Here is a 25921-nt window from a genome sequence, read left to right as displayed (position 1 = left end):
TGGGCAGATAATGGGGTGATGGAGGATCCAGGGGGCAGATTTGGGGTGATGGGGGCAGATTTGGGGTAATGGGGGATCCAGGGGGGCAGATTTGGGGTGATGGGGGTAGATTTGGGGTGATGGGGGATCCAGGGGGGCAGATTTGGGGTGATGGGGGCAGATTTGGGGTGATGGAGGATCCAGGGGGGCAGATTTGGGTGATGAGGGATCCAGGGGGCAGATTGGGGTCTCTTGGGGTCTGGGAGCAGATTTTGGGTGGTTTAGGGTCAGGGGGGGCAGGTTTGGAGTGTTTTGGGATCCAGGAGGGCACATTTGGGGTGTTTCAGGGCCAGGGGAGGCAAATTTGGGGTGTTTTGGGGCCGGGGGGGGGCAGATTTGGCATATCTGGGGCCAGGAGGGGCAAATTTGGGGTGTTTTGGAGTCTGGGAGATGATTTGGGGGTCTCTTGCGGCCGGGGGGGTGTGTGAAGATTTGTGCTGGTTTGGGATCCAGGGAGGCAGATTTGGTGGTGTTTTGGGGCAGATTTGGGGGCTCTCAGCCTCTCTTGGGGCCCAGAAGGGTAATTTTGGGGTCTGTCGGGGTCTACAGAGAGAATTTTGGGGGCTGCCTGGGGCGGGGGGGGGGGCGATGTGGGACCATTTAGGGTCCCAGGGCAGGAGGGGGGGCACAACACTGGGGTCTGTTGGAGTCGGGGGGGAGCAGTTTTAGGGCTGTTGGGGTGATTTGGGGTCTGGGGGGGGGGGGCGTGGAGCAGATTCTGGGGGCAGAGGCGCAACCAGCATGGGGTCGGGGGGGGGGGGGCTCAGTGTTTTGGGGGTCCCGCTGCCATCACGGGGGGGGCCCCCCCAGGTCCTTCCTGCAGGCGCTGTGCTGACGGGGGAGACACAGGAGCGCGAGCGCATCCTCGGCCACTTCTCCCCGGCGTACCATCGCTGCAACCCCGGCACCTTCCCCTCCCCGGGTGAGACCCTGCGAGGGACCGGGGGGGGCCCCCCCAGACCCCCCCATAACCCCCCCTTCCCAACCCCACACCACGCCTCAGTTTCCCCACCCATCTCCCCTCCCCTCCCAGCGCTGTGGGCACTCCCAGCTTCACCCATTGGGGTTCACGGGGATGGGTGTCCTCACCTGTGGGGGGGGGGACACCCCAATTCTGACCCCCCCCCCCCCCCCGACCCCCCCCCCCCCCCCCCCCCAGACGCCGTGCACTCCCTGACGTGTGCCATCATGCTGCTGAACACCGACCTCCAATGGGCAGGTGAGGAAAAGGGGGAGACATCCCCCACCCCACCTTAAAATCCACACCCGGCATTTTTGGGGGGGGGGGGGTGTGCAAAATTATGGGGGGGGGGGCACCCACACACCCACCCCGCTCCCGCAGCGCCTCGGCCGTGCCATGACCAGCGCCGAATTCGTGGCCAACCTGAGTGGGATGATGGATGGGCAGGATTTCCCCAGGGAGCAGCTAAAGGTATTTGGGGGGGGGGGGGGTCTGCGAGGCTGGAAAATGGGGGGGGGATACCCCCTGGACCCCCCAAAACCCCCATTTTTTCCCCCTTGCAGGCTCTATACGGCTCCATCCGCAGCGAGAAGCTGGCGTGGGCAGTGTGAGTATGGGGTTATGGGGGGGGGGGCTGGAATATGGGGTGTGGGGGGGGCACCCTGTGATGCTGAGCACCCCGTAGGGATGAGGAGGAGGAGGAGGAGGAAGAGGCGGGTGGGGGGGGCAGCCTGGCCCCCCCCGGCCGTAAGAAGAGTAACCCCTTCCTGGACCTGCCGGGGGGGGCCGGGGCTGTCATCTACCGCCGGGGCTGGCTGGCCAGGAAGGTGCTGGCTGAGGCTGATGGCAAGAAAAGTGAGTGTGGGGGGGCTCGGGGGGGGATTGGGGTTCAGGGGGGCAGATTTAGGGTGGTTTGAGGTCAGATTAGGGGATTTTGGGGGGTCCTGTGGGGGGATTTGGGGGTTTTGGAGGATCCCTGAGGGGATTTGGGGTGGTTTGGGATCCACAGAAGCAGATTTGGGGCTGTTGGGGCCCGGAGGGGGGGCAGATTTGGGGTATTTTGGGGCCAGGAGGGGCAGATTTGGGGTCTCTTGGGTCTGGGAGCAGATTGGGGTGTTTAGGGTCGGGGGAGTAGGTTTGGGGGGGTCTGTTGGGAACAGATTTGGGGTGTTTTGGGATCCAGGGAGGCGCATTTGGGGTGTTTCAGGGCCTGGGGGGCAGATTTGGGGTGATGGGGGATCCAGGGGGGGCAGATCTGGGGTCCGAGGGGGCAGATTTGGGGTCTGGGAGCAGATTTGTTTAGGGTTGGGGGGGGTGGTAGGGTTGGGGTGTTTTGGGGTCCACTGGGGACAGATTTGGGGTGTTTTGGGATGCAGGGAGGCACATTTGGGGTGTTTCAGGGCCAGGGAGGCAAATTTGGGGTGTTTTGGGGCTGGGGGGGGGGGGGGCAGATTTGGCATATTTTGGGGCCAGGAGGGGCAAATTTGGGGTGGAGTCTGGGAGATGATTTGGGGTCTCTTGGGGCCTGGTGGGGGGTGGGGGACAGATCTGTGCTGGTTTGGGATCCAGGGAGGCAGATTTGGGGTCTCTCAGCCTCTCTTGGGGTTCAGGAGGGTAATTCTGGGGTCCGCTGGGGTCTACGGAGACGGGGGGGGGGGGTGGGGTGGCATGTACGGGACAGATTTGGGGTTCATTGGTGGGGAGGGGCGCAACGCCAGGGTCTATTGGAGCCATGAGGGGGGGGGTGTCTCATCTTTGGGGGGGTGGGTGTGTTTTGGGGTCCAACTTTGGGGTCCAACCCCACCCCCCAACTTCTCCCGCAGCGCCATGGGGCAGACGAGGCTGGAAACCCTTCCAGGCTGTGCTAAAGGGGACAGTCCTCTACTTCCTCAAACCGGGGGGGCGAACGGGGACCCCCCGCCGTCCCCTGAACCGGGACCCTTCCCGGCCCCCCCAGGAGGAGGAGGGACCCGAGGTCGAGGAGCCTTTGGGGTCCACCACGCCTTGGCCGAGCGCGCCAGCAAATACACCAAGCGCCCCAACGTTTTCCGCCTGCAGACGGCCGACTGGCGCGTCTTTCCTCTTCCAAGCCCCGTGAGTGACCGCAGGGAGTGGGGGACACACAGAGATGTCCCCACGGGTGATGATGTCACCCATGACCTCCTCGCTCCGCAGGACGCCGGAGGAGATGTTCTCCTGGATCTCCCGCATCAACTTGGTGGCCGCCCTCTTCTCCCTCGCCCCCTTTCCCCGCCGCCGTCGGTTCCCAACGCCGCTTCGTCCGCCCCATCCTCCCCGCCGCCCCCAGCCGCAGCCCCCCGGTGAGCCCCCCCGCTGCCGGATCAGGGTTGGAGGGGGGGTGGGTGCCACCATGGGTGTCCATCACCCCCCCACACCCTTCTCCCCATGGGCAGGAGGAGCAGCACCGCTCCCACGAGGCGTGGATGGAGGCGGGTGGCCGACGAGCTCTTCGAGCACCAACGCAACCTCCCCGAGAAGCGGGGACGAGCCCGCGACCTGGACGAGTACCGCCTGAAGAAGGAGTATCTCCTCTACGAGGTGGGGCTGCTTAATTCCTCGTTAATTTAATTATATGGGACAGCAGGAACATGGGATGTCCCCCATGGGGGTGGCTCATCTCCATCCTTACCTTCCCCATGGCAGAGATGCTGTTATGGGACACTGGGACATAAAGGACACCAGGGATGTCCCATGTGGTGGCTCACCCCCATCCTTGTCTTCCCATGGCAGAGATGCCACTATGGGATGCAGGGGACACCAGGGATGTCCTCATGGTGGTGGCTCATCTCCATCCTTGTCGTCCCCATGGCAGAGACACCACTATGGGACATGGGGGACACTGGGATGTGCCCTTGGTGGTAGCTCACCCCCATCCTTATCTGCCCCATGGCAGAGATGCCTCTATGGGGCACAGAGGACACTGGGGATGTCCCCATGGTGGTGGCTCATCTCCATCCTTACCTTCCCCATGGCAGAGACACTGTTATGGGACACTGGGGACATAAAGGACACCAGGGATGTCCCCATGTGGTGGCTCACCCCCATCCTTGTCTTCCCCATGAAGAGACACTGTTATGGGACACTGGGACATCCCCATGGTGGTGGCTCACCCCCATCCTTATCTTCCCCATGGCAGAGATGCCACTATGGGGCATGGGGGACACTGGGACATCCCCATGGTGGTGGCTCATCTCCATCCCTATCTTCCCCATGGCAGAGATGCCATTATGCACCACAGGGGACACGGGGGATACTGGAATGTCCCCGTGGTTGTGGTTCATCTCCATCCTTATCTTCCTGATGGGAGAGATGCTGTTATGGGATACTGGGACATCCCCATGGTGGTGGCCCATCTCCATCCTCGTCTTCCCCATGGCAGAGATGTCACTATGGGGCATGGGGGACACTGCGACGTCCCCATGGTGGTGGCCCATCTCCATCCTTGTCTTCCCCATGGAAGAGACGCCATTATGGGGCATGGGGGACACTGGGATGTCCCCATGGTGGTGGCTCACCCCCATCCCCATCTTCCCATGGCAGAGACGCCGCTATGAGACCTACGTGCAGGTGCTGGAGACGTGGATCAACGCCGGTGGCGAGGACCTGGAGGGGTGGGAAGCCCAAGCAGGGCCGGTGGTGGCCCCCCCAGATCCTCCCACCTTGACCAAAGCCCACTCCAGCCCCTCACTGGCCCCCGAGCCCCCCGTCACCCCCACCGTCCGCGTCAAGAGGAACATCTCCGAGCGCCGGACGGTGAGGAAGATCGTCCCCAAACGCAACAAGAACCTGCTGTGATGGACATGGGGGGGGGGGGGACAGGGGGATTGGGGGGTGGGGGCACCCCCCCCCTACCCCGGTACGAGGTTCCTTCGGGCACCGCCAGTATTGAGCCAACCTGGGGGGGGACACAGGGCTTGGGATTAAGGCTGGGGAAACTCAGGGAGACGCCCCACCCCCCCCAAAAAGGGATATGGGGGATGGGGGGGGTCGCAGCCCCCCCCCCCTCAGCCCCCCCCAAGCGTCGCCGCTGCGCCCCCTCCCCGCGCCTGCTGCCTGCTGCTCTCCGTTGTGCAATAAAGGTGTGTGTCCCACCGCTGCCCCCCCCCTCCGTGTCCCCAAAAACACCCGGGGTGGGGGGGGGGGTCAGGCACTATGGGGGGGTGGAGGGACACACAGCGGTGGCGGGGGGAAGGCTGGGGAGGGGTCCTGGGGGGGCCGGGATGGATCCAGCCCTCAGCCCCACCCCCCCCAAGTGCATCCAGACTCCCCTCCATCGCAGCGGCCACCGACCCCCACCCCACCCATGTCCCCAAAACCTCAGTGGGGACATTTTGGGGCCATAACCCCCCCCCCCCCTTGGGGCTGACCTGAACCCCAAAACACCCCATATGGGGACAAGGTTCCCCCCCTGCCCCCCCCAAAAGTCCCCACACCACAGGGGGGCCCTTCCCTCCCCCCTGCCCCCCCGGCAGCAGCCAAAGGAGCAGCTGCACGTGCTGACCCGGAGCCACAGCACCAAGAAACCCAAAACTGGGGGAAAACCCCCCAAAAATTCTTGAGCTGGGGCAGGTGGGTCCCTCTCCTGAAGCTCCTCCTCATTAAAGGGCTAATTAATGCTGTTAATAGGGGCTGTGAGATCAGGGTGTGACGCATTTATGATAAATTTATTGTAAGATGGGAATTAATATTTATATTTTAATATTTATGATAATTTTATTCTAAGGTGGGGATTAATGGCGGGGGGGGGGACACACAACCCCCAGTTAACGCTGCTGGAGGGGACAAACCCCCAACCTGGCGACGGGGAGGGACCCGTCTGTGAGACCCCCAGAGGGGTTCGTTAATGGGGGAAGCTAATTAGGATCCCGGGGGGCACACGGGCACCCCCCCACCACGGCTGTGGCTGGGACAGATTTATTAATATTTTGCTGCTCCTACAGCTTCCCCCAATCCCGGGGGCCAACGCTGACCCCCCCCCATTGTGCCACAACCTGGCAGGATCAGCAAACAGCAGCAGCGGGGGGGGGGTCACGGTGAGCTGGGTTAGCACCGGCAGAAAGGTGCCCCCCCCTCCATCCCACAAGCTCTACCCTCCCCTACAACAAACAGCGAAAAATCACCCCAAAATAACATTTTTCCCCAGTTTCCCCAGTTCAGACCGCCCACACCAGTAATGCCAACCACCCCCCCCGCCCCGCGCCTCGTGAGCTGAGGAGGTTGAAGGGTCTTTTTGGGGGGGGAAAAAAACACGCCGTGGAGCATCCTCATCCAGCCGCTGCGGTACAAAAGCAAGACCCCAAAAATATTTGGGGTGCAGAGTCCGAAGATGGATGAGAAAAGGAGCGGTGGGAGGCTGGGGGGGGGCAAGGTGGGGAGAGGCTGTCCATGCCGCCATAAAATGTTTTTTTTTAGGGTATTTTTTTCCTGTTGGGGAGGGGAAATATTTACCAGTACAGAAAAATGATTACACGACATGAAATTTCATCGGCCTGGCCACGAACACACACGGCGCGGGGGACAGGATCCCCGTCCTCGAGAGGGAGCGGAGCTTTGGAGACGAGACGGGGAGGGAAAAAACTGACCTAAGCTCCGGCGGCAGTGGCCCAGGTCCCTCTGCAGAGCCCCCGGAGGAGCGGAGGTTCAGCTCCTCAGGCGTATTCCAGCTGGGCAGGGCTGCGGGTCCCATCGCTCTTGTGCTCGGCGGCTGCCATAGTCGCCTTCCCCTCGCTGCCGCCGCTCTCGAGGGGTTTGGCAGACATATAGTCCCGCACTTCGATCTCCATCTTTTTGGCTTTCAGGGCTGCTGTGTGCAGCTTCTCCAGGAAATCCGGCATACCTGGCGGTGGGAGAGGTGGGAGACGGTGAGCGAAGCGGGAGAGGGACGGGCATCCACGGAGAGAAGACCCTCCTGTCTCACCCCCTTCTCCAGCTCCAGTCCCTTCTCCCCCCATTCTTCTTTTCCCCTCCTAATAACGCAGCTCTGCCACTTTAGTCACAGAATCACTCAGGTTGGAAAAGCCCCTCGGGATCATCGAGTCCAACCCTCAGCCCGACTCTACAAAGTTCTCCCCTACCCCACATCCCCCCACAGCTCATCCAAACGGCCCTTAAACACCCCCAGGGGTGGGGACTCCACCCCCTCCCTGGGCAGCCTATTCCACTCTCTGACCACTCTGGCGGGGAAACATTTTTCCCTCCTGTCCAGTCTGACCCTCCCCTGTTGCAGTTTAAAGCCGTTCCCTCTTGTTCTGTCACTAATTCCCTGGGAGAAGAGACCAGCACCAACCTCTCCACAACGTCCTTTCAGGGAGCTGCAGAGAGTGATGAGGTCTCCCCTCACCTTCTCCTCCTCACACTGAACAGTCCCAGCTCCTTCAGTCGCTCCTCACAGGATTTATTCTCCAGGCCCTTCCCCACCTCGTTGCCCTCCTCTGCCCTCGCTCCAGCCCCTCGAGATCTCTCTCGGATTGAGGTGCCCAAAACTGGACACAACCCTCCAGGTGTGGCCTCACCAGTGCAGAGCACAGGGGGACTGTCACCTCCCTGCTTCTGCTGGTCACACTAGTGCTGATACAAGCCAGGATGCCGTTGGCTTTCTTGGCCACCTGGGCACACTGCTGGCTCATGGTCAGCTGCTTGTCAATGAGAACCCCCAGATCCTTCTCTTCCAGACAGCTCTGTGGGATTCAAGTGGGATCCCGCAGCCTCGCTGGCATTAAGGGGTTTCCACCACTTCCCATCCCCCTGCTCAGTTATACCCTCGCCGTTAGGGTACTTTACAGTGGGCTTTTTTAATTAAAACAATAAATCTGCTCTTATTTGATTCACTAAGATCCTGGAAGACGGGTGTGAGGGCCTTGGAGCCAGGCAGCCCCTCCTGCGAGCCCTGGGGAACCTCACCACCTCCTGGCTGCGTTATGAGTGACCTGGGAGCGAGTCTGTGACACGTTAATTAACGTTTAAAATGATTGCGGCTGCACCAGCTCCATGCGGTCGCACCTGGAGATGCTGTTTTCCCCACCACTCATCATTTTTATTCTAAAAAACAAGCATTAAGTGCACAGAGGAGGCCCCTGCACCAGGCAGGCACGGGGGTGTGTGGGTGACACCAGCCCCCCCCCCCCGAGCTTTAGCTGCCTTTTCAGATGCATTAGAGCGCACTCCGGAAGAAAAGAGGTTTCAGTGGTTGGCAAAGCAGGAAGGTGCAAGAAAAAAAAAAGGTTGGCCTGGTGCTCGAGTGTGTTGAATGAACATAGTTCAACGCTTTCTCACATCAGTCTCTACCACGAGCCACGTGACGGCAAGAGGAGGAAAAAAAATTCACCGCAGGCAAGACTTCTGGTTTTATTCCGCTGCCCGATGAATAAAGTGAGAGTTAAAAGCGGTGACAGCCCCTTTTTCTCCTCCTCCCCCAAGAAAGCAGTGCTCTCCATCTTTCCCCTGCTCGCAGGGGAGCGTTGAACCAGCGGATATTGCACGGCCACGCGCGCCTCAGGCTCTTCCAGGTTTATTTACGGGACAGCCGTTGGCTCGGCCAGATCCTTTAAATGCTGGTTTTCCCCCCCCCTGCCACGTAAAGCCAAGCTCCTTTGTGGGAGGCTCGGCGCAGGCACTGTACCTCTAAGCTGTTTGCTGTAAAGGGGAAGAACTCGACTGCAGAAATAGAGCCAACGCTGCTCTAAAGTAAGGAAAAATCAGCTCATTTTATTTAGATTAAAAAAAAAAAAAGGGATCCTACTGTTTTTTCCTTCTGCCTGGGGTGGACTGGAGAGAAGCAGCATCCCTGCACATGGACCCCTTTCCTCCTCACGGCCACGAATCCAGGCAGGACTCCCTCCCCGTGAGAAAGGAAGAGCAGCCCAAGGCACCCAAAATACCCCCAAATCCTCCAGATCTCTGTTTTGACGCTTCTCTGTCTATTTTCTGCCCCACGCAGGTGCAGGAAGGGGAAGGCAGAAGCACACGGGCCCGCTCCTGAGCGAGGAGCAGGAGGAATTTCTCGCCAAGGGGTGAATTCTCCCCACCAAAGCTCACTCACCACTCGAGACCATCCAGCTGACGCAGTAACGGGGGAACACGGTCTGCGGGTTGTCGCTGTAGGTCAGCAAATAGTCGAAACCGTTCTGGGAAAGGAGAAAGGAGTGAGCCTGAGCTGGCAGAGAAACTCTGCTGGGTTTTGCACCCTCACTTAAAATCCCTTTAGGGCCGCTCAAGCGCTACCGGGGCATCGATTGAAGCGTTAAGGGGGTGACCCAGACCCATAGAGACCCAGTGAAAGCCCACGGGGAGGTTTTTTTTTGGATAAGGTGGAAGGTGTCATTCCCCTGGTTCTCCCAGCGCACTCTCTTCAGGCTCTGGTTACCCTACAAAGACCCAGCAATGCTTTTTCTGAGAGAATTAAGTGCTAGGAACGAGATTTGCAAAGCTCAAGGCTTTTTAAAAGGAGCCTGGTGCTCTGAAGCGGCGTGTTTGGCTCTCCGGGAGCACCACGCTGCTGCAGAAAGTCTCAAGCTACTGGGATAGAGGCTTCAAATCTTTCCAGAGCTGTGCATGGATGGGCTTCCCTCACTTCTGGGAAAATAATTCATCCCTCTTTTTTCCAATTCGGGACTACTGACGGCAGCTTAGTGCTACAGATAAGGGCCAGAGAAGGGACAGTTCCCCTCGGAGCAGTGGTGTGAGCAGGAGGGAGCTGTCTTGTGACAGGCTTTCCGCTCTGTTTCCCAGCCCACCCCCAAAACGTACCTCGTCAAAGGTTTTGTGGGGACGGATGACCATTTGGGATTCATAGGTTCTGACCCGGACGTACTCAGGGTCTTCGGGGACGCTCGGATGCTCCACTGCCCTGGAGGGAAGAAGAGGAGGGAGCAGCAGATGATGAGCTCCAGGTGTGGCTACACTGAGCATCGGCTGATATATTGGAGGTGGGTACTAAGAGAACAAAGTTTTCACCCCAGAGAAGGATTTTCAAGACAGATCCCTGAGGTTTCAACATGGTTTAAAAAAAAAAAAAAAACCACACAACAAAGCTCATGAAATTTATACCCAGCTCTCAACTTTGTTTTACAAAGCCATCAGGAGGTTGGCCTGGCAATACCCACCGTGAGACCAGCACCATCAGGTTGTTCTCTTTGTCCACGCTGTACCGCCGAACGTACACGTAGTCTCGCGAGTACATGGGGTACTGGGGAAGAGAAAGAAGAGGCGTCAGCCCCACTGCTGGCCGCTTGCCCGGGGTAAGGAGGGTGAGCGGAGCAGGAAAGGAGCAGCCACTCACCGGGAAATGAGTGACCCAGTGAATCACTTCTGATCCAGTGGCCAGGTCTCTCTCGATTACGTCTAATTTGATGACCAGCGAGTCCCACTTCTTCCTATATTCAGTGTCCAGCTGGCGAGAAAAGAGAGGCTGAGTCACAACAAAGTCCAACAGCATCGTTAAAGGAAGGTAATCGGCCCTTTTCCTCATCCTGTGGAAACAAGCTGCGTCACAGTCAGGCGTTTTACCCACCAGGAATTTATTAAACACTCTTTGAAAGTCACCAAAAGAGGAAGCGCAGGAGCTGGCAGGGCAGGCAGAGAGCGAGCGAGGACAGAAACCCGCTGAGCTCCCACGGCCCATCGCAGCCCACACGTGCTGATCCTTCATTTCCAGCAGGGACGGGCAGCAAAACCCCATCGGGGCGTGGGATAACTCGCCCTGCTTCTGGTCTATACTGGGATTGGCTCCAGCTCACGTAAATGGCATAAAGAGAAGGGAATATCTGTTCTAACACGCCACACAGCCCAGATTTCACAGGCGCTCACCTGGACGTTGAAGAACTGCCTGGGAGTCACATCTGTGTACGACCCAAACACTGCGGTAAAGAGAAAGTTTTTAGTCCCGGGCATAAGCGAGTCGATCTCAGTGCAGCAGGATTAAAAGGAAAAGGCATTTTTTTTAGGGCAGGTGGCAGGGACCCCTCCGAAGGGCTAAAGGGGGGACAGAATCTGCAGAGAGGGGTGGAAAGGATGAAAATTCCCTTTTTTTTTTTTTTGGTTTCCTATAAATACAGGCCAGGCGGGAAGCAAGAAGCACACCCCCCCCCCCCCCGGGGGACTCAGCACAGGGAAACCAGGTACTGGGAGCACCGTTACCTCGGTACTGGTATAAGTGGGTGCCCTCGATCGGCCGCCGCCAGAGCTTAAAGTGCTTCTTGTCCATGATCATCTCCCAGGGCTGCTCCCCGGGAGCAGCGACCGCCTCTCGCTCCAATTTGGGATCCAGCCGCTGATACTCGCCCGGGCTGCTGCCCTGTAAGAGGCTGGAAATGTTCTCCATGTGCTTCATCTCCTGCGCAGACCTGGGGGAAGGTGAAAACCAAAACGCTGGTTAGTAACCAAAGCCTCGCTGGAGCCTTTCTGCTACAGACTGAGCCCTCCAAGACCAGCAGAAACCTTCCCAGCATGGTCCAAGCTTCATCCAGGGGGTTTTTGGTGTGGGAAAAGCAGCCTGGGCTCTCCCCTCCTGTTTTGGAAAAACCACCCCTGCAGCCTTTTTTCTTTCATCCTAAAGGTCTTGTGCTGATATATATTACACAGCACTGAAAAAATCACACCACGTTGTGTTCAGGGGGGGCTTCCCACATCCTCTAGCAGGGTGGAAATCTAGCCTGGGGTTGAACGAAGCTGCTGGGGAGTCCCTAAGCCAGGCAGCCCTTGCAACACCACAAAATGTCACCCGCAGCTGCAGGGCTCGCTCTTCAAGGAGAGGAAGGGAAAAAAAAAAAAAAACCCCGCAGGATAGCAGCAGTGGCGTTGCGCTGGCTGTTTTTTAGGGGAAGCGTGCAGGGGCTTGTTCCTCGTAGGGATGGGAAGTGTTTCTCCCCTGCCCCAGCGAGATCGAGCAGATAAACCACTCTCCATCCTCGGCAAATATCAGCCTTTCCAAGAAGAAAAAAAAAAAACACCCCGTGGCGGTCGCAGTCAGATGCTCGCAAACCAAAGTTTGTTTTTCTGGCTGAATCGAGTAGAAGCTGTGTGGGATGAAACAGAAAGTAAGGTGGGTTTAGGAAAAGGAGGATTTTTGGATTGAAGGCACCAAGGTAGGAAGTTGTTCACAGGATTGAGATTTGGGGTGCAAGAGGAGGTGCGGAGGGAAGGAGAGGGGTCTCCCCGTTGTTTCAGGGGTGGGTTGGCTCGTGAGAGCCCGTCTCGGTCTGAAAAGCGACAAGAAGCGAATCGCCGACGGCAGCCAGAGGCTGCAGGGCAGGAAGGGGAACAGCAGCTTCTCCTACAAGAGGGGGGAGCTTCTCACAAACGTGGCTCCATGGACCATCAACCCCTGAAGTTTCAGCGCTCTTCACCTACAGAAACTGGATGAAGATCTCAAGTCTCAAAAATACTGAGGGAAGAGAAGAGGCTGGGAAAACCTCCCACCGCCAGGATAAATCCCTCTGAGCTGCGGCTCCAGCCCCCCCAAAATAAAACATTAGAGAGGAACGGCTGGTTTCTCTACACCTGGAGTCCTCAGCCTCAAGGAAGGAGGATCACTCAGTGCTTTCAACCCTCCCGGTGGTGCCTGAAGACATTAATTATATTAAAGTAATTAGCATCAGCCAGAACTAAAGCACCAATTTGCAACCTGCAAGGCAGGTCTCACTGGTCTGGCTGAATTAATGTTCACGGTCCCTGGAAATAACCAAGCTCCCAGCCTCCCCTGGACTCCTCCGAAAGCTTCACGGGATGAATTTGATCCACAAACCCACCTTCTGCCAGGTTTGGAGGGCACAGCTTCGGCGTGAGCCCCCCTGAAGGCTCCTCTGCACCCCCACACTGCCCTACCACTACCTTCACGGGGCAGGGAGAGCCCCGCTCCCTCCATCCCCTGCTTCCCACCGCTGGTTTATTTATCACGGCCTTCGCTGCGTCCCTCCGTGAGCTGACTCCTCACTGGCCTGGCAAAACCTGACTGGGCTGGGTTAGCAAACGAGATGGGGTGGGAGAGGACACGGAGCCTGCGGGAGCGGCGGCGAGCTGGGGAATTGGGACCAGGAGACCTTTCCGAGCTGGATCACTCCGTGCAGCGGGATGGGACGTGATCAAATCAGGGCAGGGAGCAAAGCCGCCCTGCTCCTGCTTCGCCACCTCCATCCTCATCGGAGATGAGCTAGAAAAGTAACAGCCGCAGGATTTATCCGCGTCGAGGCACAAGGCTGCTGCTGGCCCTCTGCAAACAAGTGCCCGTCTCGCGGCGTAAGAAACAGAATCCACCATTCCCTCTCCCTGAGGAAGGGGCACAGCCCTGCAACGCCTGAAAACCAAACCATCGTCACCAGCACCTGAACAGCGAAGGGGCTTCGCAGCGCAAGCCCAGCCCCGCACCCTCAACCCGCTCGTTTTCATTTCCAAACGAAGCAAACTGCCGGAGGAGGCGGTTCCCAGCCCGGCAGCACAGCTCTCACCTCAGCAGCGCTTCCATCGCCCGGCACAGCTCGCTCCCACCGGCGCCACGGAGGACGAGGCGCCTTCGTTAGCCGGCAGCTAAAGGACGGCCGGACGCCAAAAGCCGTCTGAGCCGCTTCCCTGGCCGGCGTCCAGCCCCGGCCGTGCTTCACCGGGGGGGGCTGCGTCGGTGTTTGTGCACCAGCACCGGGCGGGGTGTCACCGCAAGGGACGGGGGGCAGGCTGGAGGTGACACCGGCCACGGGCACAGCTCTCCCGTGCCATTGTACTCTCCTGACAGCTACGAACCAGACGGTGGGATTATGGGTTTTACCAAGAAAAAAAACAAAAATCTGCCCCCGAAGTTATATGAGACAGGGGCAGGAGAGCTGGGAGGGGAGGAGAAAGATGATACCAAAGCACAGAGCTATTTTAAACCCCAAGAGGAGACACAGCTCCCTGGCTGACACAAAGCCACCAGCGAGCTAACCGGGAGGGGAGAGCTAAACCAGAAGTTTCACCGCGCAGTTTTATCCTATTTATTTATTTCCACTGTCGTTCTGAGCCCGTGTGCGGCGTATTCCCACCTGTCTTGTAAAAAATACATCGGTTGTGGAGGAGAGCAAAGCTCTCCTGCCGACACCTGCCACGACTCCAACTCGTTATAACAACGAGCAAAGACTTTGCTGAGGATTTTATCGTTCGCACAACTAGACTGAAGCCTAGAGAGCCACGAGGGAGAGTAAATGATTAAAGGAATAAGGAGAAAGTAAATAATAAAGAGGAATATTAACAGTGAACTCGCTCTGGCCTGGTAAAGTGAAGGAAGAGGACTAGGCTGAGGAGTCCTTAAATTAAGGTGAGGAGGCTCAAGCCTGCAAAGAGTAACCTTGAACAAGAAAAGACTGATGCTGCCTTTAATCCCAGGCCTAAGCCGAGCCCTGCTGAGCTTGCTGGAAAACATCAGGCAGGGTTTACCCCCGGCGCTGGGACCCGACAGGCCACGCGACACAGAGCGGCGGCGCTTTCTGTTGGGGAATAAAACCGGGATTTGGTCTTTTTTCAGCGCTGGCCACGCGTAAAGGCTGGGGATCTCTCTAAAATGTTTGAAGGTGTCATAAATCAGGGCGTGAGGGTTGTTTCTCATTAGCTCCAAGATTTAATTAAGCCTTAGGTAAGCTACTTAAGCAAATACGGGGTATTTAACTCCCACAGGACGGTCTGGACGAGGCACCCGGACGCAGAATTTAAGAGATGGGAAACCTGGTGATGCCCCATCGCACCTCGAGCTTCTCATTAAGTTTTAATTAACCTCTCCTGACTCACCCCCACTTTATCACAGGCTACGCTGGATAATTACACCTAAACGAAGCCGCACGCTTCCACGGCCACTGAAAAAGCAACCGAAAAGGTCGGAGGGTCCTTCTGTCATCGGATCAGAAGGCACCGGGTCCCCCCCTGCCACGCGAGCGCTTTCCCCCAGGTGTAAATGCTCGGCGCAGCTGCACGATGGGGGCACCCAGTACTAGGGTGGAGGGGGGGGCACCCATTTCTGCAGCACCCCTGGGAGTGTGGGTGTAGGCAGCCACCCCAAAGCCACTGCGGAGAGGGTTTGGGGGAGGCACCCTGTTGAGGCAGGATTTGGGGGAGGAGGGTGCACCCGCAGGGGACAAGGAGGTGGGGGGGAGGGGGGAGCACCAAGCAGTGACAGGATTTAAGGAACAAAGGGTGCACCCCCCCCCCCCCAGCACCCCAGATAAAAAGAGCTGGGGGACACCCTCCCAGAACAGGAGCCAGGGAAGGATTTTGGGGAGCACCCCAGTAGATTTAGGGGGGCACCCTGTGGGGGGAGGACTCGAGGGGTGCAACCCCCTGGGGCAAATTTGTGGCAGAACCTACAGTGGGTGTCATTCCTGGGCCCGGAAAGGTTTGTGAGGGCACCCCCCCCACCCAAGAAAATCTAGGGGACACCCTCAAGGATTTGGGGACTCTCAAGCTTTCAAAACTTGAGGTTGCACTCCTAGTGATGAGGGACTTGGGGGGCGGGGGCACCCCGAGCCCTAGTGCACCTAGCAAGGGGGGGGCACCCCAGGCCCTAAGGAACAGGGTGGGACCAAGGGGTTTGGGGGATCTGGAGGCCCCCCATGCGCCGCGAACCCCGGACCTCAAGGATTTGGGGCGTCCCCGGACCCCTGAGGATGGGGGCGGGGGAGTGTGGCGGTCCCGGGGGGGTGTGGCGGTCCCGGGGGGCCCCGCGGCGGACACCCACCGCTGCAGCTCCTCCTCCTCGATGCGTTGCCCGTCCCAGACGAAGACACCGGCCAGGGTCGCCATGAGGCGGCCGGTAGCGGCGAAGGCGGGGCGGCCTCGGTGCAGCCCCCGCCACCACCACCACCACCACCACCCGCCGCCGCCGCCGCCGCCGCGCCTCGCCCGCTCGGCCGCCCCGTCCCCGCCGCTCCCGCCGCCGCGGTACCAGGCCCGCCGGGCCCGCCGCGCCCGCTGCCCCGTCACGCAGCTGCACTGCCGCGCCAACAGGCCCAGCAGGCCCCGCCGCGCCGTGCCGCCCCCCGCCTGGCCGCCGGCAGCGGGGGGGGCCTCGGCGGGCCCGGGCGGGCGGGGGCCCAGGCGGGCGGCGCGGGCGCAGCGGGCGACGAGGCCGACGAGCGGCCGCCGCGGCTGCAACATGCCGCCGCTCCCTCAGCGGGCCGCCCCGCGTCGCGCTCCGTGCGTCATCACGCCGCGCCGCGCCGCCATTGGCCGCCGCCTCGCCACGTCGCGCGTTCATTGGGCGGTGGCGGGGAGAGCCCGCCCCTGCGCGCCGGCGGACGCCAGGGGGAGGGAGGGCAAGGGCGCGCGGGGCGCGGAGGGCTCGGGGGGCGGGGCCTGGGGCGGGAGGGGCGGGGCTTAGCGCGGGGACACGCCCCCAGCAGCGGCGTGCGGGGCAGGGGGGGGGGCGGTGAGGGTGGTTCCTGGGGGGCAGCGGGGGCACACAGGGGTGGTTATCGGGGGCAGTGGGGTGCAGGGCAGTGGGGTGCAGGCAGGGGGGTTCCTGGGGGGCAGCGGGCGCAGGCAAGTCCAGTTATTGGGGAGAAGCAGGGTGGGGTGGTTATTGGGGGGCTGTGGGTGCAGGGAGAGGTGGTTATCGGGGGCCAGTGGGGTGCAGGGCAGGGGGGTGCAGGCTGGGTGGTTCCTGGGGGGCAGGGGTGTAAGTGTGGGGCAAGGGGTGGTTACTGGGGGGCAGGGGGTGTAGGCAAGTCCAGTTATTGGGGGGCAGTGCAGTGGGGTGGTTATTGGGGGGCTGTGGGTGAAGGGAGAGATGGTTATTGGGGTGCAGGACACTGGAGGACAAGGCAGGGGGGTTTATTGGGGTGCAGGGCTGTAGGTGTGAGGCAGGGGTGAATACTGGGGTGTAGGCAGGGATGTTTATTGGGGTGCAGGGCAGTGGGCTGGTTATTGGGGAGCAGTGGGTGCAGGCAGTGGTGGTTATTGGGGTGCAGAGCTGGTTATTGGGGTGCAGGGCAGGGGGGTGCAGGTCAGGATGGTTATTGGGATGCAGGGCAGCGGGGGACAAGGCAGGGGGTTTATTGGGGTGCAGGGCAGAGCACAGCAGGTACAACACAGCGCTGTTTATCGGGCCGCAGCACCCCCCCCCCCCCCCTTTTCCAGAACAAAGCGCGAGCTCCCACACACGGCTCTTTGCACCCCCTTTATTTCCTCTAGAGAAGGGCAGGGGGGAGCCCCAAACCCCGCGGCACCCGCGCCCCTGGATTCCACCGAGCTACGCGGATCAGCGGAGGGGAGGGAAATGACATCATTTGTCTCTTTCGGGGTGGCTTTTTTTACAGAAATACAGTGTGTTTATGCACAGACTATTTACACTCGAGCCCCTCTCTTGCATATAAGTCACCGGTGGGGAAAACCCAAACTGGTTTCCAGCCCCGGCCGGACGCCGGGATGTTTTCTTTGGCCCGGAGGTGGGATGAAGGAGGAAGAGGAGCCACCCGGGGGCTGCTAAACCCCCTGCCCACCACCCTGCTGCTTTCTCTCCACTCTCCGCGCTCTTCCGGCAAAACCCTCGAGGGTTTTAAGGGGCTGATTTTCCTCCTTCGAGTCCTGCCGGGTGCAGGCAGTGCTCTGCCCGGGCCGAGTTTTCCCATTTTGTGCCACAGCCTGAGCCCCGGCGAGCGGCCGAAGCTCTTGCATAGCCAGTGCTGCTGCGGGTGCAGGACAGGGGAAAAAAAGGGATGAGCTGGGCAAGACAGCTGGCAGCAAGAAAACAGGTAATAAAAGCGTTCGAGGGATGGTTGAGAACCTACAAGGAGCGGTATTCCTGTCCTAAAACTCCTTCCCTAAACCACCGCACCCTCCACGGAGCCAGACTTGAGCTTTTCAGTGCTGCGGTGCTCTGGGGTCGATGCATCCCTGTGGGTTTGGTTTTGGTTTTTTTTTTCCTCCTATTTGCTTTAAACAGCCCAAAAAACCCGGCTCTGTCCCTGCCGGGTTTGGCTGCTGGTCTGGACGTGTCGGACGGGCTCTCCGGCACTGTCTGGGGAAGCATTTGCTCCTCGAGGTCTGATGTCTCTCAGGGCTTGCGGAGGGAAACAGGGTAATAAACTAAGAGCAGGACAGAAAAACACCAAGATTAAAAGTTGGGGGCAAAAAGCAGGAGAGGCAGATTGGCGCAGAGGTCAGGAACTTGCATAAAAGCTACAGGCAGAGACGCTGGTTTTCCAGCGCAGGCTCAACCTGCTTCCCGGGAGCTGTTGCTGTACCAAAGTCTGGTTTTATCTTGGCTAAAAAAACCCCCAAGATTTGCTTGGTGAGGTGCCAACAGGAGCCGGAGCTTGTGTTGGGGGGGACAGAGCTCCCCCAAAACCACCACCGTCGGCAGAAAAGCTTCTTTAAAATCAGCCCACGCTGTGCCACCCGCTCGCAAACGGGGTTTTACAGCGTGACAGTCCCCGGCAGCTGGCTCTGAAATTGTCCCTGTCCTCTCCCGAGCCTAAATAAAGTGCAAAATGCTCGTGTGGTCAGCGCCAGTCAGAAAAGAGGAGCTGGTAGAGCGGTGGGGGGGGGTCGCTCTACCTTCCTCCTGCTGTACAGCCGCTCTAAAGGGCTGTTCCTCTCCCACCAGCACGCCAGGGCGGGTGATTTCCCTATATATATATATATATATATAAATATATACACACACGCGTGCGTCACACCTTTCTCCAGGTGTACGGAACGCCTCAACAGAGGAGGGACACGAGTTCACCGCGTGCTGGGCCGGGAATCCGGTGCCATTTCCCCCCCCCCCCGTTTTCCCAGCGCAGGGTGGGGATGAGATCTCCGACGGGGTGGGGCGGGGGGGAGAGCGAATCCCAGCGCCCCTCGTGCCGGGGAGAAGCCGCCCGGGGGGTGACGCCGTCATTATTTCGGCCAGCCGAGCTGGCGCGGGGTTAAAAATCACGCTGTAAAGTTAATAAAATAAGGGATGGGAAGAAAAGGCCGATCATCTGACCCAAAAAGTCCGTTCCTCTGCGTGGGAGAGATCAGAAGAGCGAAGGAGGTGCTGAGAAAGTGAAGTTCGGGGGGGGGGGGGGGGGAGAAAGCGATAATCGCATCAGGGGGTGTACGCCGGCGGCGGCTGGAATTGGTTGATCACTTCGTACTCGGCTGGGTAAGGTTCGTTCTCCTCCATCTCGGACAGGAGCTCCAGGGCTTGCTCCTCTTCCTCGGTGGGGTAGTGACGCAGCAGGTTGGCGGCGGTGGCGAGGATGGAGGCTCCCCCCGCGCCCGCTACCAGGTAGAAGCTGACGGCGAAGGTGACGTAAACTTGGGAGCCGTGGTATTTTTTGTGCTGCTGTTGTTGGGCGAGGATCAGCTCCGAGGCCCAGTAGCAGAATCCGATGACGGTGGCACACTGCAGGACTGAGAGAGAGAGCGGGAGAGACGCTGAGCGGCCAGAGAAAAAATAAATCGGCGATTTGTTTCACGGCTGAGCTGGTAAAGGGACGCTGAGCAGGTTGAAGCAGGCAGAGCGTGAGAGCCTGCAGATGCCCGAAATCCAGCCCAAGAGAGGGGAAAACACGGTGGAGGATCGCAGGCTCAGAATAAACCTGGCTGAGCGAGGCCAGCGGCAGCACAAACCAAAGCTGAAAGGGCTCGGAAGGGATTTTTTTTGCGACCTGAAGGAGCGGCAGGGACAAAATTGGCGCTTAGTGTTTGGGGCGGGCTGACAGCAAGGGCTTGCCCTGAGCTGCTCAAGGGCTGACGGGTGTAATTCTGCCAGGAATGAGGGATATTAAAGCTCCTTCGACCTCACGAGTCAGGAAAAACAGCCTTCTTCCTCAGAAAGGCACTACGGGACCTCTTTGAAAAATAAGACCCATTAGTAGACAATGTTTATCCTCGGCCTGTTCCAAACCCATGAGTAGACACTTAACATTCACCCTCAACCTCTTCCCCCCAATATTTAACTCCAGTTTTAGCTTTGTGAGGCTTCTGTCCCCCTTCAGACCCAAAACACCACAAAGGGGAAGCTCTGCGGGTAGGATGGGCGCCGCAGCTCCGAACTAAAGGCTGAAAAAAAGCCTTCAGGGTTTTGGGTTTTTTTTTTCTGCCCCCTTGAAGGTTGGAGATGAAAAAATAAGAAACTCCAGCACCGGAAGGGATTTACCTGTGAGGATGTGAGCGAAAGCGTAGCGGCGGGTGATCTTTAACGCCGGGTGCTTGGGTCCGAAGACATCGAGGAGAAAAGCCGAGAGGCTGCAGATGATTCCCAGGAAGCAGAAGGCAGCGATGACCCGGAGCAGCAGCACCGTCTGTGGGTTCATGCAGTAATCTGCGAGGGGAGGAGAAGAGGCAGGCGCTGAGCACCAGAAAACTCCTCTTTTCCACCCAAATCGCTCACCAGACAGAGCAACCGGTATCACGACACCCCCTGCTCCGATCCCGCCCAGCGTTTTCCTTTGAGGTTTAACAACGCGGCTCTCGACAGAAACGGGAGCACAGCGAGGCGCTTTTAATTAGCTTCTAGAAAACGAACCTCCTTCGTACAGCAGCGGTTGGCCTGGTCACGTATTTCACTTTATAAACTGTTATCGCCATGGCAATTAAAGCTAAAGAAACACTGAGACACCAGAGTGGCTGAAATAACAAAGCAAGCTGCACGGCTTCCTTATTTAAAGCGAAGCTGGAGGCGTTACTAAAAAGCCTTTTGATTAACGCTGCGTTCCACCCGTGAACAAGAGGATGTAACCCCAAATTAAAGCGCTGCCCGTCCATCACCACGTCCGCAGCCGGCGCTGGGGGTATCTGGAAGTTCAAAGTCACCCCCTCAGCTTCCACCAGGACCCTCCAGCGAGGCGGCGGGGAAAGGAAGGAGGGTAAGGGGCTGCGATCGCCTCCCCGCTGGGAAAGATTTTAGTAAAGCAAAGCCAGGCGTTAAAAAGCGCTAATTAACCCGCCGGCATGAGGCACGGCTGGAAACGGGTCGCAGAGAGCAGCTCTAACTCCGTCCGTGCCGGGGACACACACACACACGACAAAACGCAGCTGACAGGAGGGAGGCAGGAAAACAAAGGTGTAACGCAGCCGCCCACCGCGTTTTGCCATCAGAATTATGTGTTTGAAAGCTCGATCCGCGTCAACTTCTCGTTTTAACTCCTAAAAATCCACCCCAACGATGCGCGAGTCCCGCTGGAGGGACGCAGCCACCTGGTAGCTCAAAAAATAAGTTGGAAAGCAGGTTTTTTGGGGCTCTTCTCCTTCCTGAGGGATTGAATCGCAGCGGAGCTGCTCAGGCGGGGTGGGGGGGAGGCCCGTTTCGCTGCCGGTAACCGCGAACACACACGTTTATTGCTGATGTTTGGAGCTGAGTGTGTGCGGCAGGGCTGCAGGTGTCCACGTCTGAATAGTCTCAGCGCTAAAACGGGGGTAAACCACCTCATTTTGGTGAAAAGCAGAAAGCTTTATGAAAAACCGTTGTGAAGAGGCGCAGGGGGGGTGGCTGAGGCTCAGCTCTGAGGTTGGAGGGTTTGGGGGAGCGGGAGGGCGGCGTGGCGGGGCCTCGCCCGTCCCCCCGCGCACCGGAGGGGGGGGGGGGGGGGGGGTGACGGGGGTGACGCGGGGCCGGGCCACCCCCCCCCCCACCCCGGCCCGGCCTCACCTCGCAGCAGCTCAGGGTCGACGTAGCCGAGGACATCGGCGACGCCCAGCTCCTGGCGGGCGCAGGTGCCGCCGTGGATGCGGAGCCAGGCGGGCTCGGCCAGCGCCGTGCAGAGCGCCGTGATGGAGAGAGCCCCGGGCAGCGCCGAGGCCAGGCTGCGCTCCGGCTGCTTGGGCAGGCCGCTCCCCGCCGCTCCCCCCCGCCGCCGCCGCCCGCCGGGCAGCCCCGGCCCGCCCGGGGTGTACATGCCGCCGCGCTCCGGGCCCACCGACAGCGGCGCCGCCTCGGAGCCCCCCTCCGCCACCGCCCCGCTTCCGGTCGGTGCCACTTCCGCTTCCGGCGCGCTGACGTCACGGCGCGCCACCGCCATGAAGGAGGCGTTGGAGCTGGTGTGCCGCGTACCGGCGCATCCCGATTCCCGGTGCTGGTTCCTGGCCTGGAGCCCCGGCGGAGGCCTCCTGGCGTCCTGCGGCGGGGACCGGCTGGTCCGCCTCTGGGGACGGGAAGGTGGGCGGCGGGGGAGGGGGCGGGGCTAGAGGGGCATTGAGGGCGGGGCTATGGGGAGTGGGCGGGGCTATGGGGGAGTGGGCGGGGCTATGGGGGCATTGGGTGTGGGGCTATGGGAGAGGGCGGGGCTATTGTGAGTGGGCAGGGCTATAGGGGCATTGAGGGCGGGGCTATAGGAAGGGGCGGGGTTAGGTGGGCATTGGGGCGGCACTATGGGGAGTGGGCGGGGCTAGAGGGACATTGAGGGCAGGGCCATGGGGAGGGGGTGGGGCTATAGTGGCATTGAGGGCGGGGCTATGGGAAGGGGGCAGTGCTAGAGGTGCACTGGGGCGGGGCTATGGGGAAGGTGGGCAGGGCTAGAGGAGGGGGCGGGGTTATATGGAGGGGCGTGTCCCCAGAGTCGGTGTGGGCGGGGCCTGTCCCTGGGGGTGGCCGCCATCCCCCTGTCCCCAGGGCCGGGCTGGTCCTGCCGGGCGGTGCTGGGCGAGGGGCACCAGCGCACGGTGCGCAGAGTGGCCTGGTCCCCCTGCGGCTCCTACCTGGCCTCCGCCAGCTTCGACGCCACCACCTGCATCTGGAAGAAGCAAGAGGATGGCTTCGAGGTGAGACACACCCCCCACCCCCCCCCGCCACCCCCCAGCCCCCCCACCCCACCCCCCACCCCGCTCCTCCCCTCTCCTCTCCCTCCCCAGTGCGTCACCACGCTGGAGGGGCACGAGAACGAGGTGAAGTCGGTGGCCTGGGCTCCCTCCGGCACCCTGCTCGCCACCTGCAGCCGAGACAAGAGCGTCTGGGTCTGGGAAGGTGAGGGGGGAGCTGGGGGGCAGGGGGGAGCAGCCCACTCCCCAGGGCTGGAACAGAGAGAAGCAGGGGGACGATGGAGCCAAAGCTGCCCCCGGCCCAGCCCCGGCCTCCCCCCTTCTCACGGTTTTCTCTCGGCAGTGGATGAGGAGGAGGAGTACGAGTGTGTCAGCGTCCTCAACTCCCACACGCAGGACGTCAAGCACGTGGTTTGGCACCCCAACCAGGAGGTAAGAGCTGGGCCTGGCGGAGCAGGGGACACCCCAATTTCCACCCCAGACCTTACCCCGGGAACGGGCCTGGAGAGCCACAACCTGCTCCTGCGCCAGCTCCACCGCCCTCAGACTGTGGTGAAGGGCAGTTTCGTTGCCGTTTCGTTGCTCAGCTGTTGGCCTCGGCCAGCTACGACGACACCGTGAAGCTGTACCACGAAGAGGAGGACGACTGGGTGTGCTGCGCCACGCTGGAGGGCCACGAGTCGACGGTGTGGAGCGTGGCCTTCGACCGCAGCGGCGAGCGCTTGGCTTCCTGCAGCGACGACAAGACGGTGCGCATCTGGCGCCGGTACAAACCGGGCAACGAGGAAGGTGAGGCTGCCAGCCCACGGGGCTCCGAGCCGCTCGGGACCTGCTGGGGGAAAGAGAGGGCGGGGGAAAAGGGTGGGCGAGGAGCCGAGGCGTCACGGGCCACTCGGGGGACTCACGATGGTTCATTTACTACGATCTCAAAAGTGCAAAACCAACACCAAAGGGGAACATCAATCAAACAGTGAAACTTCATTGTGTTGCCCGTGAAGCGGCACGTGATAGAGATGGGTGAAAAAAAGGGGAAAAGTAAAGTTTAGAGAGAAGAGGAGGAGAGGTTATAGCTGCCACCGCTGATCTCAAGACGTCCCAACGGTCCCGGGTCCAGCTAATGCTCCGACGTCGATCGTTGTTGTAATCCTTGGTGGGGAAGCTTCGAATTTTCATGCCCAGAAGTCATTTTTGATGCTTAGTGACACACCTTGCTCCTCCTCTGCCTCAGGGATCTCTGCCCTTCTCGAGCCAGGCCACGGGGCGGGGCGGGGCAGAGGCGTGGTCGGGGGTAGAGGCGGGAGCCCTCAACCGGGAGGGGTGTGTTGGGATTGTAAGGAAGCCAAGTTCGTCTAAAGTTCATGATTTTTTCATCGATGTTACGGCAACAGTTACGATCCATCTTTTTTGACAGTGGCTAGGGTGAGGGTTAGGGGGGAGGGTGAGGGGTTAGGGGTTAAGGTTAGTGGTTAGGGTGAGGGGTTAGGGGGGAGGGTTAGGAGTTAGGGGTTAAGGTTAGCAGTTAGGAGTTAGGGGTGAGGGTGAGGGGTTAAGGATAGGGGTTAGGGTGAGGGGTGAGGGGTTAAGGTTAGGGGGAGGGGTTAGGGGTTAAGGTTAGTGGTTAGGGTGAGGTGTGAGGGTTAGGGGTTAAGGTTAGTGGTTAGAGATTAAGGTGAGGGGTTAGGGGTTAAGGTTAGTGGTTAGGGGTTAGGGTGAGGGGTGAGGGGTTAGGGGCTAAGGTTAGGGGTTAGGGTGAGGGTTGGGGGTTAAGGTTAGCAGGTAGGGATTAAGGTTAGTGGTTAGGGGTTAAGGTGAGGGGTTACGGGTTAAGGTTAGTGGTTAGGGATTAAGGTGAGGGGTTAGGGGTGAGGGTGAGGGTTGGGGGTTAAGATGAGGGGTGAGGGGTTAGGGGTTAAGGTTAGTGGTTATGGGTTAGGGTGAGGGTTGGGGGTTAAGGTTAGCAGGTAGGGATTAAGGTGAGGGGTTAGGGGTTAAGGTTAGTGGTTAGGGGTTAAGGTTAGGGTGAGGGGTTAGGGGTTAAGGTTAGCAGTTAGGGGTTAAGGTGAGGGTTATATTGAACAATAGCACTGCACTCTTTGTACCACACAGTTCTGCATTCAGGAGCCTTTTCACCTCGTTCCCCTCTTGTGATTGGTGACTGTTCCAAACAGGCCCTGCTGTCGGGTACCTTCCTGTCCACGTCCCTGGTGACAGTGTGGGGACAACGCTGAGCTTCTGACCGACTCTTACACGAGGTTATTCTCTTGCCTTCCAGGCGTGGCCTGCAGCGGCACAGACCCCACCTGGAAGTGCGTCTGCAACCTCTCTGGCTACCACAGCAGGACCATCTACGACGTGGCGTGGTGAGTAGACGGAGGTGGATTCTACCCCTCGCCCCAGGGCTCCGTTTCCTCCCGGCGGCAGCGTGGGGTGACCCGCTCCCCGCTCCCAGGTGCCACCTCACCGGGGCGCTGGCCACGGCCTGCGGCGACGACGCCATCCGCGTTTTCGAGGAGAGCGCGTCCTCCGACCCGCAGCAGCCCACCTTCAGCCTCGCCGCCCACGTCCCCCGGGCGCACTCGCAGGACGTCAACTGCGTGGCCTGGAACCCGAAGGAGCCGGGCTTGCTGGCTTCCTGCAGCGACGACGGCGAGATCGCCTTCTGGAAATATCAGCGCCCTGAGGTTTGCTGAGAGATTTAAATCCTGTTCCGTCTCCCGGACGCTTCGGCGCTGCCGCCGGCACGGAGAGCGCAGCCGGGAAGAGGGATCCCGACCTCCTCTGCCTCACGGGTTGGGGCTTTCACGTGCCCAGGAGCGTGGGCGACCCACCAACCTCCCCGGGGATGCCCGTGGGAGCGCGGCGGCGCCTTTGCCAGGATCCTGCCAGGCCTTGCTCCCCGCTCCTTCTGCCCCACGCTCAATAAATCTGTGCTGTCCTGGCCAAAGGCTCCGGCTTTTCCTTCCGGTGCCATCATGGATGGACCTGGCCACCTCAGGGTGAGCAAAATGGGGGGTAGTTGCTCCCCTGGGAGCTGGATGAGGTGTCACAGCAGGAGAGACCCCCCGGGGAGCTGATTTTGTGCCTCTCGTTGAAGCGCAGCCCGAGGGGAAGCGTTTAGGTCCAACTCCTGCAGGTTGGGGCCAGCACAGCGCTCCTCAAAACAGCTACCAAGCCAACCCTGCCTTAATTAGTTCTGCTAATGAACTTTTTTAAGCCCCA

The 25921-nt window shown here is 59.8% G+C and overlaps 4 protein-coding genes across 5 annotated transcripts; 2 read left to right on the top strand and 2 right to left on the bottom strand.

Annotated features, from left to right (window-relative positions):
* Positions 1-1250: 1250 nt before the first annotated feature.
* Positions 1251-5112, top strand: LOC141915962 (PH and SEC7 domain-containing protein 4-like). The gene is given in 12 exon segments (XM_074807920.1): positions 1251-1258; positions 1351-1471; positions 1564-1607; positions 1686-1855; positions 2824-2985; positions 2988-3076; positions 3078-3094; positions 3176-3236; positions 3238-3321; positions 3415-3453; positions 3455-3559; positions 4562-5112. Coding segments are annotated over 12 exon segments (1155 nt in total). The 3' UTR covers positions 4817-5112.
* A 590-nt stretch (positions 5113-5702) lies between these two features.
* Positions 5703-16131, bottom strand: STARD7 (StAR related lipid transfer domain containing 7). The gene is made up of 8 exons (XM_074808168.1): positions 15711-16131; positions 11156-11361; positions 10826-10875; positions 10299-10409; positions 10123-10205; positions 9767-9866; positions 9060-9144; positions 5703-6857 (listed from the first exon to the last, which is right to left on the bottom strand). Exons 1-8 carry the CDS (start codon positions 16127-16129, stop codon positions 6670-6672), a joined length of 1242 nt encoding a protein of 413 aa, XP_074664269.1. The 5' UTR covers positions 16130-16131; the 3' UTR covers positions 5703-6669.
* Positions 16132-17137: 1006 nt separating this feature from the next.
* Positions 17138-21966, bottom strand: TMEM127 (transmembrane protein 127). 2 transcript variants are annotated; one of them, XM_074808169.1, is made up of 3 exons: positions 21597-21966; positions 20106-20270; positions 17138-19357 (listed from the first exon to the last, which is right to left on the bottom strand). In XM_074808169.1, the coding sequence occupies exons 1-3, from the start codon at positions 21964-21966 to the stop codon at positions 19050-19052; spliced, it is 843 nt and encodes a 280-aa protein (XP_074664270.1). In that variant the 3' UTR covers positions 17138-19049. The 2 variants fall into 2 exon arrangements, with proteins under 2 accessions (XP_074664270.1, XP_074664271.1); XM_074808170.1 differs by lacking the exon at positions 21597-21966 and adding an exon at positions 21146-21514.
* CIAO1 (cytosolic iron-sulfur assembly component 1) lies at positions 21956-25646 on the top strand. Its single transcript, XM_074808167.1, has 7 exons — positions 21956-22103; positions 22557-22705; positions 22796-22907; positions 23046-23134; positions 23290-23491; positions 24975-25062; positions 25152-25646. Exons 1-7 carry the CDS (start codon positions 21965-21967, stop codon positions 25390-25392), a joined length of 1020 nt encoding a protein of 339 aa, XP_074664268.1. The 5' UTR covers positions 21956-21964; the 3' UTR covers positions 25393-25646.
* Positions 25647-25921: the final 275 nt, after the last annotated feature.

The sequence above is a fragment of the Strix aluco genome, chromosome 28 (assembly GCF_031877795.1).
Source record: "Strix aluco isolate bStrAlu1 chromosome 28, bStrAlu1.hap1, whole genome shotgun sequence".
NCBI lineage: Eukaryota > Metazoa > Chordata > Aves > Strigiformes > Strigidae > Strix > Strix aluco.
Note: the sequence above shows the minus strand (reverse complement) of the source record. Positions and strands in the feature narration are given on the sequence as shown.

Excerpts from the sequence above, each read along its gene's own strand:
- TMEM127 (XM_074808169.1), bottom strand. The coding sequence starts at position 21,966 with ATGGCGGTGGCGCGCCGTGACGTCAGCGCGCCGGAAGCGGAAGTGGCA. Across the intron at positions 20,271-21,596 it reads CGACCCTGAGCTGCTGCGAG|ATTACTGCATGAACCCACAG; the intron begins GTGAGGCCGGGC and ends CTCCCCTCGCAG. Across the intron at positions 19,358-20,105 it reads TTTCGCTCACATCCTCACAG|TCCTGCAGTGTGCCACCGTC; the intron begins GTAAATCCCTTC and ends TCTCTCTCTCAG.
- STARD7 (XM_074808168.1), bottom strand. The coding sequence starts at position 16,129 with ATGTTGCAGCCGCGGCGGCCGCTCGTCGGCCTCGTCGCCCGCTGCGCC. Across the intron at positions 10,876-11,155 it reads CCACTTATACCAGTACCGAG|TGTTTGGGTCGTACACAGAT; the intron begins GTAACGGTGCTC and ends TCTTTACCGCAG. Across the intron at positions 10,410-10,825 it reads GGCAGTTCTTCAACGTCCAG|CTGGACACTGAATATAGGAA; the intron begins GTGAGCGCCTGT and ends TTTTCTCGCCAG.
- CIAO1 (XM_074808167.1), top strand. The coding sequence starts at position 21,965 with ATGAAGGAGGCGTTGGAGCTGGTGTGCCGCGTACCGGCGCATCCCGAT. Across the intron at positions 23,135-23,289 it reads TTTGGCACCCCAACCAGGAG|CTGTTGGCCTCGGCCAGCTA; the intron begins GTAAGAGCTGGG and ends TTCGTTGCTCAG. Across the intron at positions 25,063-25,151 it reads ACCATCTACGACGTGGCGTG|GTGCCACCTCACCGGGGCGC; the intron begins GTGAGTAGACGG and ends CCCCGCTCCCAG.